The following is a 14,081-nucleotide window of genomic DNA, read 5'->3' as shown; positions in this document are numbered from 1 at the left end:
GTACTATGAGCTCCCTTTCACTTGCACAGTGTGTCTCAGCTGCAGTCCAAGAGCTTACTGCGTCATGAGCTGCTATCTTAGTAAATCAGTGGTTGAATACATTCAGATTGCAGCCTTAAATACAATGAAAAGTGTCTCTGTCTTTGATAAATAAACCTGGAATTGGTTTTCAGGACACTAAAATAAAAATCAGTCATTGCCCCTAAGTTTGTGAAGTGTAATGATTAAAATGTGGGTACAGGAATGTTATTCAGACCATATAACATTTTAAAGTGCCTTCTTTATTAATGTCAGCCTTGCTTTACATGTTTTGCAGTTGAAAGGGCATGCTGTTCCATGTCAGCTCACGAGTCGTTTACTTTCACAGATTGTGACTCATCCTGGTGTTACAGATGTTACTTGACTGGGGGTGATTTTAACAGCCCTAGTCAATGTGGAGCTGATGATTAGTTGTTTGACTGAGTAGAGACTAGATCTGCTCTGTCAAGTTTAATAAAGTATATTTTTCTCTTGTTTCTCTCACTTCATTTATCTCTAATTAAAAAAAGATTATCTCTCTCTCTGTTGTCTATCTCCTCACGCTACCTCATACCTTTGTACTTTTGTCATTAATTCACTACCTTTCATCTGCCATCTCTCTAATTAAAATAGAACCTTAATCATCTCCCTGTTTCACTTCCATCTTGCCCTCCACCTCTCTCTCTCTCTCTCTCTCTCTGAATGTCTGTTTCCCTCCGTAAAGCCCAATATCTCATTCTCATTAGGCAATCACAGTAAAGCAAACAAGCTGTCCCTTCACCAAATCATAAAGAGTCAAGACAGTTTTGACTTTTTGTGACTCCACAATTACCCTTATTTGTTCCTCTATGTTAGGGCTCAACAAATAGCCTGTCGCCTGAATTTGGCCCAAAATGTCCACCAATACTTTTGACCCTGAATGGAATCGGAAAAATGTACTTTATTGGGTTGCATAAACAATTTAGACACGTTTAGATATTTACAGCTATAACTATTTATTTAAGTTGTATACGTTGTTGTATTGTTACAGTGGCCTTTTCCTTCACCACATAGGAGAATGTGATGCAGCGCCTGGTGTTTATATGATATATAATGATCTTACCAGATTAATGACAATACAAAATAAACAAAGATTTTCTTGTAATATTCCAAATTAGTTGGACCTTGTCTTCTTCCAGTAACACAAAGTATCTCCTCTTTCCACAGAAAAACCAAGAGAAGCCTGTTTTGACCCTGGTAACATTATGAACGCCAGTCGGACAGGATATGACTATAAACTGGGATCTCAGGTCTCCTACAACTGTCACCATGGCTACACAATAGTGGGCGGGGATACCATCACCTGTGTCATGGGGAATGATGAGAAGCCGGTGTGGGACAGAGCTCTGCCATCATGTAAAGGTAGGAGAGAGGAATCAAGAACTACATTCTTACAAACACCAATATGTTTAAATTGGACAAAACCTGCTTTTGCTGGACTATTAAAAAACAACAGTGCCGGTTTATTAGGCACACTTGTGCAATTGAATGCAATCCATTACAACTGTTCAACCATGAAGAGTACTTTTACGATGCATCTACTGTTCAGTTGTTGCTATGATGTGTGTGTGTGTGTGTGTGTGTGTGTGTGTGCGTGCGTGCGTGCGTGCGTGCGTGCGTGTGTGTGTGCGTGTGTGCGTGCGTGCGTGTAGATCGGAGACATAGTCTGTCAGGGATTGGAAGGCTGAACTGTCTTATTGATTGACAGTTCAGAGATCCAAGGAAGTGACACCTGCCAAACTGCCATTCAGAGTGTGTGTGTGTGTGTGTGTGTGTGTGTGCGTGATCTCTAAAGTGACGAGACCTGGCCTGGTGCCATATAGGTAACAAATTAAAATAAGCCACAGAGCAAGGTTGCAGGACAAGTAAGGAATTTTTAAGTACAAAAGACACACATACCTTCTCAAACAGATGCACACACACAGACAATGCACACTTAATTATACTTCTTAACACTTTGAAAAAGGCTCCTCTGAAAGCTCTGTTTAATAATGTCTGAGAAACAGTGGAGAGGGGGGTTGGGAGAATAAAAAAACTATTTGAACAGCAACGGATAGACAGACTGACAGAAAAAAAGCTCATCAAGTAATTTGATCTCATGTTCACATTAGTCTAGTTTATTTCAAGAATATACTTCTCCTTATAAATCACTATTTCACTTACTTGACCAACCTCAAATCTGTAAATTTCTCTGGCATTTCTTGGTACAGCCGTGGTTTTGAAGATGCAATACTCCGTTTTTCAGGAGCGGATGAGAACTTTGATTCCTTTCAAAGAAAATAACTTTGCTCTTTCTTTTGTTATTCTTTGAGAGCATCACAAGTAGATATTTGAGGTAACCTTACTTCTTTTATTAATAGACAAGAAAGAACATTGTTATTTTTTTATTTTTATAATTGCCATCCAATGAGCTTGCGAGTCGGCCAGCCAGATAAGACATCAAGAAGTCAGTTAGCCCGTCAGTAATTCAGGGCATGCTTTGAACAATCAAACCGTTAGTTAGTCATTTGATCAGACCATTAAACAGAAAGACTTAATCAGTGAATAGGTCACCTGCTGTTACATTTCTTTGATGGGCGAAATGAGGCTTTTCCAGTGTTCGGCAACATTCTTTGTGGCAACATTTTAACATAAAGAGCTTGTGTTCTTTAGCAAATAGGGATGTCTGAAATTGATTTTCTGTAATATTTAGATGCTTTCTCCCACAATAATGTATTTATAAACAGAAGCCAAGTATCGATCTTCGAGTCACATTTGATGGTCTTCAATCAAATAATACATTATCTCTGAAACGCCTCAAACTTCATCTGGCAATTGATTCATGTTTTTTTACTGTAATTTATTTTGACATAATTTGTGTATATAGTGTGTTTCTTTCAGCTTGTTAATTTTGTGAAAAATAAATATATATATATTGCGGTTTTTAAAATCTAATACACAGATTTTCATTTCACATTAAGAATGTATTTTCCACATTGTCATTCTGGGTACATCCCAATGCAGGGACAGAGTATCATATTGGCTACTGTGACATATGGCTTGAAAAATGTCATTACTGTAAATATGGTCCAAAACTATTTTTTTATTCACATTTATTTTAGGGACTGTATGTTGTACATTATAATTCAACAGCCCTCCTCACAGGAGACAGACCTGGTTCCTGGCCCCGGCCCTTCCTGTTTCCCAGATACATTAATTGATCTGCCGAGATTTCCATCACCTCCAGTTCACGTAATCAAAGCAGAACAACTAAATCCACTCCGACCCAGTAATCTGGCTCTTTTTCTTCTGCCGCTCATTTTGCACATTGGATTTTCTCACCACATAGTTAGGGAAGTTCCTCTGTGTGTCTCTCTGTATCTGGGCAGCTCCTGGGGCTTTTAGACCAAACTCATTAGAAGGGGTGAGACCTCTTTAAATAATACATCTCCACTTACTGTCGTCTCTCTCTCTTCTTCCCTTTCAAACCTCCTCCTTTTCTTTCCTTTGTAACTTTTCTCCTCTCTCTCTTCCTGTTTTTTTTTCATCCTCTCTTTCTCTCTTATTCCAGCTTCCTCGCACCTCCTCTGTCTTTCTCTGAGTTACTCTTGGCCTCTCTCTCCCCCCCTCTCTCTCTTCCTCTCTCTCTCGCACACACACCTCCCATCTTAAACCGCTCTTTCATTGGTTTCCATGGTAACTAAGAGCTGGTGCGAGAAAGAAGGAATTCTCCGTGTGTGTGTGTGTGTGTGTGTGTGTGTGTGTGTGTGTGTGTGTGTGTGTGTGTGTGTGTGTGTGTGTGTAAAAGAGAGTGAGACATGCACAATGAAATGGAGAGACATAGCTACTATAAAGTGCCGCCTAGAGGTCAATAAACATACAAACTAACTAACTCTGAACTAAATTCAGAATACCACTCACGCTTATATATGCATTTATTGATCAGCTAAAGAGGAACTCCACACAAAATGATTTTCTTTTGCGCTGTATAGTCGTAAAGGTTCATGGCATATGATGTGAATACAGGTGAAATTTCCAAAATAACTAATACGTCAGGCTTAACTTGTATGTGTCTGCTTGGATTTGAACGTTTAGTTTACCTTGGATAAGGGTAAACACAGGTGTGTCTATCATGTCTGTCAGCAGTCGTCCAAGCCCATTAAGCGCCGGCATGAACAAGATTTAGTAGCAATATACACAACACACAGGTGCTGATAACTGTCTTATATTCACTTTAAATAGATATTTAGGGCAAACAGTAATGTCAACCATGGAAAGGTTTAGGTGGTTAGGTTTTGACACACACACACACACCAGCAGCTTCTGCTACAACACAAGTACCCCTTACGCTCTACAATCACAGGCAAGTGTATTTGTAAAGCACATTTCAACAACAAGGCGATTCAAAGTGCTTCACATAAATAAATAAAAAAGCATAACATAATGCAAAGGAAAAGAAGATTTGAAAACAATTAAGAACATTCATTTAAACATTAAAAACAGTCAGTAAAACATTAAAAAGCTAAAAAATAGAATAAAAGTAACTAATAGTAAATTAAAACATTCTTTGGTGGTTTCTCTGACATTTTAGTCCGGTTTACTTTTCATGTTTGTATGTGTTTAGTTTTTTTCTTTTAGTTAATTTCATTCTCTTTGTGTTTTTAAACTGCTTTGTTTTTATTGTAAAGCACTTTGTAGCGGTTCTTTGGAAGCTGCTATATAAATCAAGTATATTTTTTTAAATATATAATAGTGACTGTCAAACTTCGCTGTACGCCCTTGCCACCCAGCGACAAAACAGAGAGCCAGACAGAACTGCACTGAACTAAAATTGTTTTCTTCACTCTGAAATTATCTGTTTGACCTGAGAGCCAATGGTTGGTGTGTAATTCAAGGATTTTTATTGTTTGCGTTGTGAGACATTGTTTATTGTTTATTGTTTGCGTTGTGAGATAAAGATAAAAAATGCTCTATCATCAAGTCCAGTAATTTTCACTTCACTTGTCATCACTACTACAACATACGGCATTCACATCATATTCTTCATCTTCTTCTGTTTTTAATAAAGAGCTGAAGTCGTGACATCACGTTAGGGCTAGCTTCTGTGCTATTAGCCTCTGTAACACTGCAATCTCTCATTAAGCAATTCTGTCATGTTTTTTATTAAAAAGAATGACTTCAAGTTATTGTTGCACTAGAACAAAAGGCAATCATATTGTTAATGAATTATTCTTACTTCTGGAAGGAAGTAAAAAACAAAACAGATGCTCCAGTACAAAAACTGTTTTCATTTACAAATAGTTTCCAGTCTAACCTGAAAGCCTTAATGTGGCTCCCCCTAAACCCGGCAGGCTTCAAATTTGAATCATCTGTCGTGTTTCAGTGACAGTTACTGAGCCACTGGAACCAAATTGAATTAACGAACAATTGAAAAATGGTAGAGTACAAGCGACTGGAAACTATTAAAGACTGAAAACAGTATTTATTTTATATAAATCAGCAGATTGGTGAGTATTATATGAAAATACAAGTTGAACTGTTGTAGAAAACATTCTGCTGATAATTATATCCGTTCTCAATGTTTGCTCTGTCCATGTCCCAGTTATTTAATGAATCCCAGATTTTAGTTGAGAATGTATGGTATTTTTATAGTATTACTAAATATACAGTACAGGGATGTTTGTTAGTACCGTTTTAATGTTGTGGCAGTGATGTATCTCCTTCTCATGCTCCTGCTAACGACTAAAATACTGCTAATGTTCAGGCAATGTGTGTGACATATTGTTGATATAGGCTGGAGGGTACAAAGTTGTCAAATCCTATATTGGACAACATTGTTCTGGTTCTGTGACATGTCTCATGCATATACATAGAGCATTAACTGCTTTTGATATTTTACAAATAAGTTTTGTGATAAGATACCAAAGGCCTTGTTCTTAAAACAACAACATATATAGTGTTGTTTTTGCACCAACAATTAAAGTAAATGGACTCTATTATGTATCTGTTGTGCTCACTCAAGAGTTTGTGTTAATTTGTACTTATGTGATCAATCTACTTTTTGTGAGACAGACAGCGAGAGGTTATGCACATGTGTGTTCTTGTGTATGTTTGGTATGATCAAAGCACATAGATATGTGAGAGAGAGAGAGTGACTTGCATGACATTTTTTGCATTTATGTGTCTGAGGGTGTGAATGATCAAAGCACATGTGTGTGAAGGCTTTTGATAAGACCTGAACCTAGAGCAGCACCACTGGGATTGTGGGTAAATCAAGACAAGACCTCTAGACCTGAGGGTTTAAATGCAGCAGCACAACAAGAATATGTATATTTTTTAAATGAATCGATATCAGGAGGCGTGGAATGAAAGAGGTGATTACTCTGATGCTTATGGAAACAAAAAAAAAGTAGGAAGTGAGAGGAGAGGAGAGGAGGAGGGCAAGTGGGTGTGAGTACAACAACTGTTGAGCAAAGGAGTAGAAACCAAACCAAGTTTTGCTGTGTTTTTTTATTCTAAGCATATAAATCAGTTTTACTGAGCAAGCCATAGCTAAGAATATGGGCCCAGTCTTAATGTCCACACTCACGCTCTCATAGGCTTTTACTTGTGTTCCCGATAAGCCTGCATGGGCTCAGGGCTGTCCCACTGTAAAATCAAAAAGTGCTTGAGGGTTCTTCGGTTCTCTTTTTGAGCCCTTTATGCACAGTTTCCACTGAAATGACTTTGCTAGAGGGAATTACCCTCAAGGGGTTGTAAGAAAAACACTGAAGAAGCTGGAAAAACGTGAACATGTTGAAAACACTAATTATCTTTTTTTAAACTTTTTTTTTAAATATTTTTTTTTCTACGGTGCCACATACAGCATAAAAATACAGCCAACATATACATTCACAAAGTGCTGTCCCATTATTCATACAGCATTGTTAACCTCTGTACCTCGTGATCTCCTCATGATAGTTAAAGTCTGTTAGGGATCACAACTGATAGCGTGGGTGGACATTGGGATGGCTGACAGAAGTATGCACACACTAGAAACCAAAACAAGACCAGATAAGGTGAGAGAAGAAGCAATACAAATGCACCTTGAGTGTGTGTGTGTGTGTGTCGATGACATTCACAAATTTGCTTGTTGCTGCTGTTTTCTACACACACACAACGCACGTACACACACACACATTCACAGACACTGTTACATTAATTTCATCGACCTCTGCTGGCCTTACTTGCAGTATAAATGTGCACACGCCCACATGGTTTTCACACACAAGGTTTGTAACTCTCTTGGGGGTTCTGAAGATGGATCAAGCTGGTGTTGTGTCTGCTTCTTGTGGGTCATGCAATGGTAGTAGGGATTAATAGGCTTTTTGAAATTGGAGTATGCTGATACGGGAGATCCCACACTGTGCACTGGCTCAGCACCACATCAATTCATTCATTAAAGTTGTATTCTGCTACTCTGGAGAGGGTGCAGCAGAGCTGCCATCTCAATTATATGATAAGCCACTGTGTAACAGCAATTTTCTCATATTCTGATATTTAGTTACCAAATACTGCTGTTGCATATTAGCTACTAATCCATAGTACCACAATGTGTTGGTTTCAGGTTAAAACATTCTTTTCCCTAAGATACTCTGTCTTCCCTCAGTCATTGAAGGGCATGACTACATTTATATATTTTCCATTAATTTCACATAATATATTATACGGTTACAATTGGAGCCTATATACTTAACTAGATCTTTGATATGTTTTTTGTTATTTGCAAGCGCAAATATTTAAATTCAGGAGAGACAAGTCTAATGAAGAAAAGATTATTGTTTATTATTAACAGATGATAGGTAATGATAAAGTCTTGACAGAGACGTTGGCGCTTGGACTCTACAGGGAGATGTGTAACCAGGGGCATCTGCCCTGAGCAGCAGCAAGATAAATCCCCACTGGTTGTGGTGGTGGCTGATGAGGCTGATAAAAGGATGACGCGAAACAGCAGCAACGTACTGAAAGTAGAGAGACAATCAAATATAAAAGAGACAGCAGCAAGATGACAATTGAATTGTGTCGCTCTGCTATTGGATAGAAGAGACCAGCGGATCAGAACAGCTGATATCAACTTAGCTATAGCTTCATATGGACGCACGTACACACACACACACACACACACATCAAAAGCACTATATTCTGACATTACATAACAATGCCTTGGAGCCACAAAAGTCCAAGTGATATTTAGGGACAACATAAATTTTCTACTAAACTAGACAACTTTTGAGTCAAATGCAGCCAGTTGGATTTCTTTTTAAATACATAAGAATAACAGATTAGAGTAGTGATAGGTTTGCCAGCTTTGAGTGCAGTGGGCAGTGCTCCCAGCAGCTGGGAGAAAGAAAATGAAAGAAGAGGCACACGGTTAAAATGTGAAAGCCTCATTTCAACATAATGTCTATAAATGCTTAAAGCAACAACGGGGATGAAGCAGTTTGTGCTGCCAGAAGTGTTGCAAGTTTTGTTACCTTAGTTTGAAAGCAGTTTCAGTGTAGGCTAGTCCGTAAGTATTAGTTTATTGACGTTTTTGTATTTGTATTTTCGTATCCCGCAAGCTGGATTTAAGTGAAACAATGGCAACGATGTTAAAGTGCTGACCTTCAGCTTTCAGGGTATTTAAACGTGTTGAGATCTATACCAAGTGGTCAGTGTTGCCTTTTTTATACAGTCCTCCAGTTTTAGGACATTGCAGCAGAACAGTGATTTACAGACAAGACAACCAAGGATGCAGACATCAGTCCAACTGATACTTTTCAGTAAGAAACCGATAAGTGAAACTGGCTGCTGGCAGATCATCATTATGGAAGATAACAAGTGCTTATATCTCTGGGTGTTCAGTCACTCACTTATTTATTGATTTTAGCATATTCAAGGCAGTTTGATTTTCTCAGGTGTCAGTTTTACAATACATTTCGCTACTTAAAGTTGAGGAACTAGATTTAGAAATTGCTGCAGTCCCTATGACGTTTCTCTGATGTGAATGTAAACACACTTAAATATAAGCTGAATCCTAGCACTTAAACTTCATAGTCATTATTTAATTACAAAGTCAATATTCTGAAGTACTTACTGTATATGTCTATTCTCTATCATTTCACGCGATACAGGGTTGGGATGGGTTCCTAGCATGCACTGGGCAAGAGGTATTATACCCCCTGGACAGGTTGCCAGTCTGTCACATAGCTAAAACATATTGATAGACAATCATTCAATGGATTTCTTTTCAGTTCCATTTCCATCATCATCGATTTTTCTTCCGAATCGAATTTAAGACAAGACACTACGTGCAACAAAAATGGATCAATTTGTGCCTGAAGTCTGTGTGGAATTAGCATCAGGTTTAAAAAGGCAATAGCCTTTACTCAGTAAATCGCTTGCGCTGCCTTTTACATGTAGATGATTTTGTTCACTCAAAAGGTGAAGATCAGAGTTGTTTTTGTTTTTCAAAGAACTGTAAGGTCACAAGATAACAAGATTGACTTTTACTGCATCCAAGAAACATTTGAACATGCATCATTTCAGTATGTGAAGGAGTATTGGTGTCAATACAAAACCACTTGATTGGATATCTAATAAATAATGATTTGATCCTAATCATTGACGAACATTTCCTAAAACTGTTACTCACTGTTGTATTGTTATGTAATTTATCTGAAGTGCTCCCTTTTGTGATGTCAAGTTTGCAAGGTCGCCGATGTAATGATTGATGTTATTTAATTTTCCAATATTGTGTCAATATTCAGCGTTCTCTTTATTTCTCAAAAGCGTGTTTTTATTTTGTATGTAATTCATTGCAGCTCCTCTGCACATCTTTAAGTGGCTGTGTTTACGCATTGTTCGCTGAAATTTCTAGAGAATATATTGGAGGTAAATTAAATTCTCTCTCTCTTCTCATTGAAAGCTTCTATTATTAAATCTGCACACAGTTGCATGTATCTATTTAAAGGTACATTATTTCACACACACGGCTCTTGCAAATGTATGAACATGAAGTGAGGGACATTTTCATGTTTATCATGCTGCCATTTACACAGTCCTTGAATTTACCGAAGATCCTCCTTGATAAAACAGTGCATTTCTAGACTGGTATCAATCTGTGTGATGATTGACATGCACGTCATTAAGCACAGAGTGTGTCTGAAGTTGCAAAAGGGTTTGATTTCTCTTTTTGGAATATATGCACTGTTCAAAACAAGTACAGTACAAAAAAATAATGAAATTACTTTTCTCTGTCTTTCTCTAGCTCCTTGTGGAGGACAGTATGGAGGATTGGAAGGAGTTGTTTTGTCTCCAAACTATCCTCTAAACTACACCACAAGACAGACCTGCTCCTACTACATCTCTGTGTCCACACAGTTTGGTAAATTTAGAAATGATCACACCAAACATACTTACAATGGATTTGCTTTTGAATCACCAGTCAAAAGCTAATTTATATATGTGTTCCCCTTCGTACCCCTTCATCTTCTTTAGTGGTATTTGGTCAGTTTGCTGTTTTCCAGACAGCAATGAATGACTCTGTGGAGCTGTTTGACGGAGCCAATGAGAATGCTCGATTGCTCAGCTCCCTGGCTGGGTCACATTCAGGTGAGTCTCATTTGAGCTGATTTTAGTGTCAAACATGGTTGCTTTCTTTATTTTTGTGACGTAAAATAATACTTTTTTCAAAAGCTGCCATTCAGTTGTAATGTTATAACATTTTTCATGTTTAACTTTTTTGTGAATCTTTGAGAGAGAAAAATAATAAAATAGTTCATCAGAAAGCAGCACATGGGGGCTGTATAACACAGCACCAGTGGTCGTTATCGCAATTTATTTGACAGTGATGTATTTGGTGAAAATTCATTATGGGTTATCTTTACAAGAAGAAATCAGCAGTGGAAAGCGTCTCGCTGGGGCCTACAATATAGAGCAACAGTGAAACTCTTTAACACAATCCTCCCTGGGTTTCCTTATCCTCTAGGTTTGAGTCATCCCAGCTTGGTAACATTTTGAGTCGTTACACAGCATGAATCAAGATTCAGAGATGAGGCAAAATCTATGGAGATGAAATAAAGAATGGAATGTGAAAAAATATTGATTACAAATGTGCTCTCATTACCTCAGAGTTACGTGTTCTTCTGTTGTGTGTCATGGCCAGGGGGCATGCAGGGAAATCCCACTGGAATTGACATTTAGTTTCTTTCTTTTGAAATCGTGGCTTTTAATATGTTTTCTTTGTGATATGTATTCATTTGTGTGCTTGAAGAATTATGAGTTGAGTTGAAAAGGGCAGCAACTGACATTACAATTATGGGCTACAATAGAGCTTGATGAAACAAAGATAAATCAAAAGAGAGGAAAAACAAAGATATCTACATAGATATAATAGTCCCCGAGAGCATGTCTTTCTATTTTCACACTACGGTGCACATATTTCTTTTTTTATGCTAACCCTTCATGGAGTGGATCAGTGAGCTTATTTCAACATCATATTAAGGAGGATTTGACAGTTTTTGTTTTGCTAAAAGTAGCTGCACATTATGAAAATGATTTCCTTCCAACTACTATGCATCACAGTTAGTTCAAAGGAAAGAGGCCAGTTTATGTAATGTAGAATGGGTGGCTTGTTCCTTAAAGTTAATTTGGGTTGGGAATTCCCCTTTTGGCTAAAACTGGCAGCAAAGAATGAAGCACACCAGGCTTTACAAAATAATGTTAGCCGCATCATTACCCTATCCCCCATACACACACGTACACACAGACAAACAGCTTTGTAGCACATTGTTCCAGTTAACTGACTGATTATTCTGACACACAAACTAAATAACAAACACGCACGCATACCCAACTTACACATATACGCACATCCCGACACAGCTAAGGATGGTTCTAAATGTCAGCCACACCAGACCATGTTTTTTTTCTCATTTATCATTGTTACTTTGTTTGTTTGTGTATATGTGTGTGCATATTCATCTATGTGTATATGAGCTTGTGAGTTGGTGTGTGTGTTTTTTCTTGCATTCTTATTCTTGTGAGGACCACATTTTACCAGTGAAAGGGGAGAAACCTCTACTTGAATGTAAAGCAGTACTGTTTAATGTATGGTTATGACTCTGTGAAACAGATGTACTATGTTTTGGTGTATGTATGTGTTCATATATAATTGTATGTTTGTTATTCTCTCAATTGTCTACAATTTTGTAAAAAGAAAAAGAAGAAATAAAATTACAATTGCTGTTAAGTCATGTTTTTTGTTTGTTTATCAACATTCATTTTGTGATTTATTATTTGTCCCAGGAGAGACGTTGCCATTGGCAACTTCCAATCAGATCATGCTGCGGTTCAATGCTAAGAGTGGCCAATCAGCTAGAGGCTTTCACTTCGTCTATCAAGGTAACTCTCAATCTGTTTGTCTCTTTCTCTCACATACATACACAGTAAGTTGCATTCAATTCAACTAAAACGTGCAAGTCTCTCTACTGATTACTACATTTATAATGTGCGTGCCCTTCTTCTTCTTATTTCATTTAATTACCATCATCATTGTAGCTGTTCCTCGCACCAGTGACACCCAGTGCAGTTCAGTGCCAGAGCCTCGGTACGGCAGGCGGATCGGTTCAGAGTTCTCAACTGGCTCTGTAGTCCGGTTCGAGTGCAGTCCAGGGTATCTACTGAAAGGCTCCAGTGCTATCTGGTGCCAGGCCGTGCCAGGCGCACTGGCACAATGGAATGCAACAACACCAGCCTGTATAGGTAAGGCGCACTGCGCCTAAAATCAAAATACCATGTACCAACAAATAAAGTAAGAAATCAGTCCTTTCTGTGAATCATGCAGTACTGGGATTTTGTAATTGATTCTAATAAACTAAATGTATGCCTGTGTGACATATCTCCCTACTGAGAGCAGGCCTTTTGCATACAGCTTCAACTGTCACCTCAGTTTATTCTATAAATAATGTTTAGCATGTTTTCCCTCTCTGGCTCCCTGTAGTGGTAATTTTGAACAGTATATTGTCCCAGGGTATGCAGAGCCATATTCCAACAACCTGTCTTATCTGTTAGCTGTTTAGTTAGTACACTTTGCCAATCAATTAATATGTTATGTCTCCATTCTAGTTCCCTGCAGTGGCAATTTGACTGAACGACGCGGTACAATACTGTCTCCTAGCTATCCTGAACCCTACCCAAACAGTCTCAACTGTCTGTGGAGGATCCATGTCAGTGAAGGGGCTGGGATACAGGTACAGATATCTATACACATGTAAATAAATATGGAATGTAGAAGACGCACATAAACTCAGAGTTTATGTTCATTTATTTTAATTGTTTGTCATTTAGATCCAAGTGATGACATTTGCTACTGAGCACAACTGGGACTCTCTGGAGATCTACGATGGAGGAGACATGACAGCTCCTAAATTAGGGTCATTTTCTGGTATGGCAATATGCTCACACACACACACACACACACAAATACACAAATGTGTGCACAAACACTCTAGAGAGCTATGATGGATGAGATATGACAACTCCTAAACTAAATATATACACACACACACACACACACACACACATACACATAAGATCTTTGATGAATACGATATGACAGTCTCAAACTATAGATACACAAACATACAGCATACACTGGAGGTATGATGGATGAGTTGTAATACCAAAAAACATGATATATATGCTAAATAAATAATAAATGTCAGAAAAGACTTTGAATTCATCCGATTTCCAGGTAGTCAGTGAAAGGAGTAGAAGAAAGGAGGAAGGGGGGGGGAGAGTTTCACTGTGAGGGTGAGTGAAGGATGGAAGAAAAAAAGGAGAGGAAGAAGACAGGGAGGGATAAAAAATGATCTAACCTTTTACAATTTCCCAGTGGAGTTTCCCCTGTGACCTGCCCCAAGCACATACTTGTCACACACCTATCACACATAAAACATGCCGCCCATAGGGCAACACACGCACGCACACCCAAATACCTACACCCGCACAAGTGATTGTGCCCT

General features: G+C 38.2%; 1 protein-coding gene across 1 annotated transcript in view; it reads left to right on the top strand.

Moving 5' to 3' along the window:
- The window catches only part of LOC117751630 (CUB and sushi domain-containing protein 1-like), a 258,734-nt gene that overhangs the window by 183,871 nt on the left and 60,782 nt on the right, over window positions 1–14,081 (top strand). The window contains 7 exon segments of the mRNA XM_034563565.1: window positions 1,225–1,419; window positions 10,325–10,441; window positions 10,555–10,668; window positions 12,364–12,459; window positions 12,616–12,819; window positions 13,183–13,307; window positions 13,405–13,501. Of these exon segments, the coding sequence (XP_034419456.1) occupies window positions 1,225–1,419; window positions 10,325–10,441; window positions 10,555–10,668; window positions 12,364–12,459; window positions 12,616–12,819; window positions 13,183–13,307; window positions 13,405–13,501 (948 nt within the window).

Source organism: Cyclopterus lumpus, chromosome 3, assembly GCF_009769545.1.
Source record: "Cyclopterus lumpus isolate fCycLum1 chromosome 3, fCycLum1.pri, whole genome shotgun sequence".
NCBI lineage: Eukaryota > Metazoa > Chordata > Actinopteri > Perciformes > Cyclopteridae > Cyclopterus > Cyclopterus lumpus.
The sequence above is the reverse complement of the archived record's forward strand: the minus strand, read 5'-3'. Positions and strand labels throughout refer to the sequence as shown.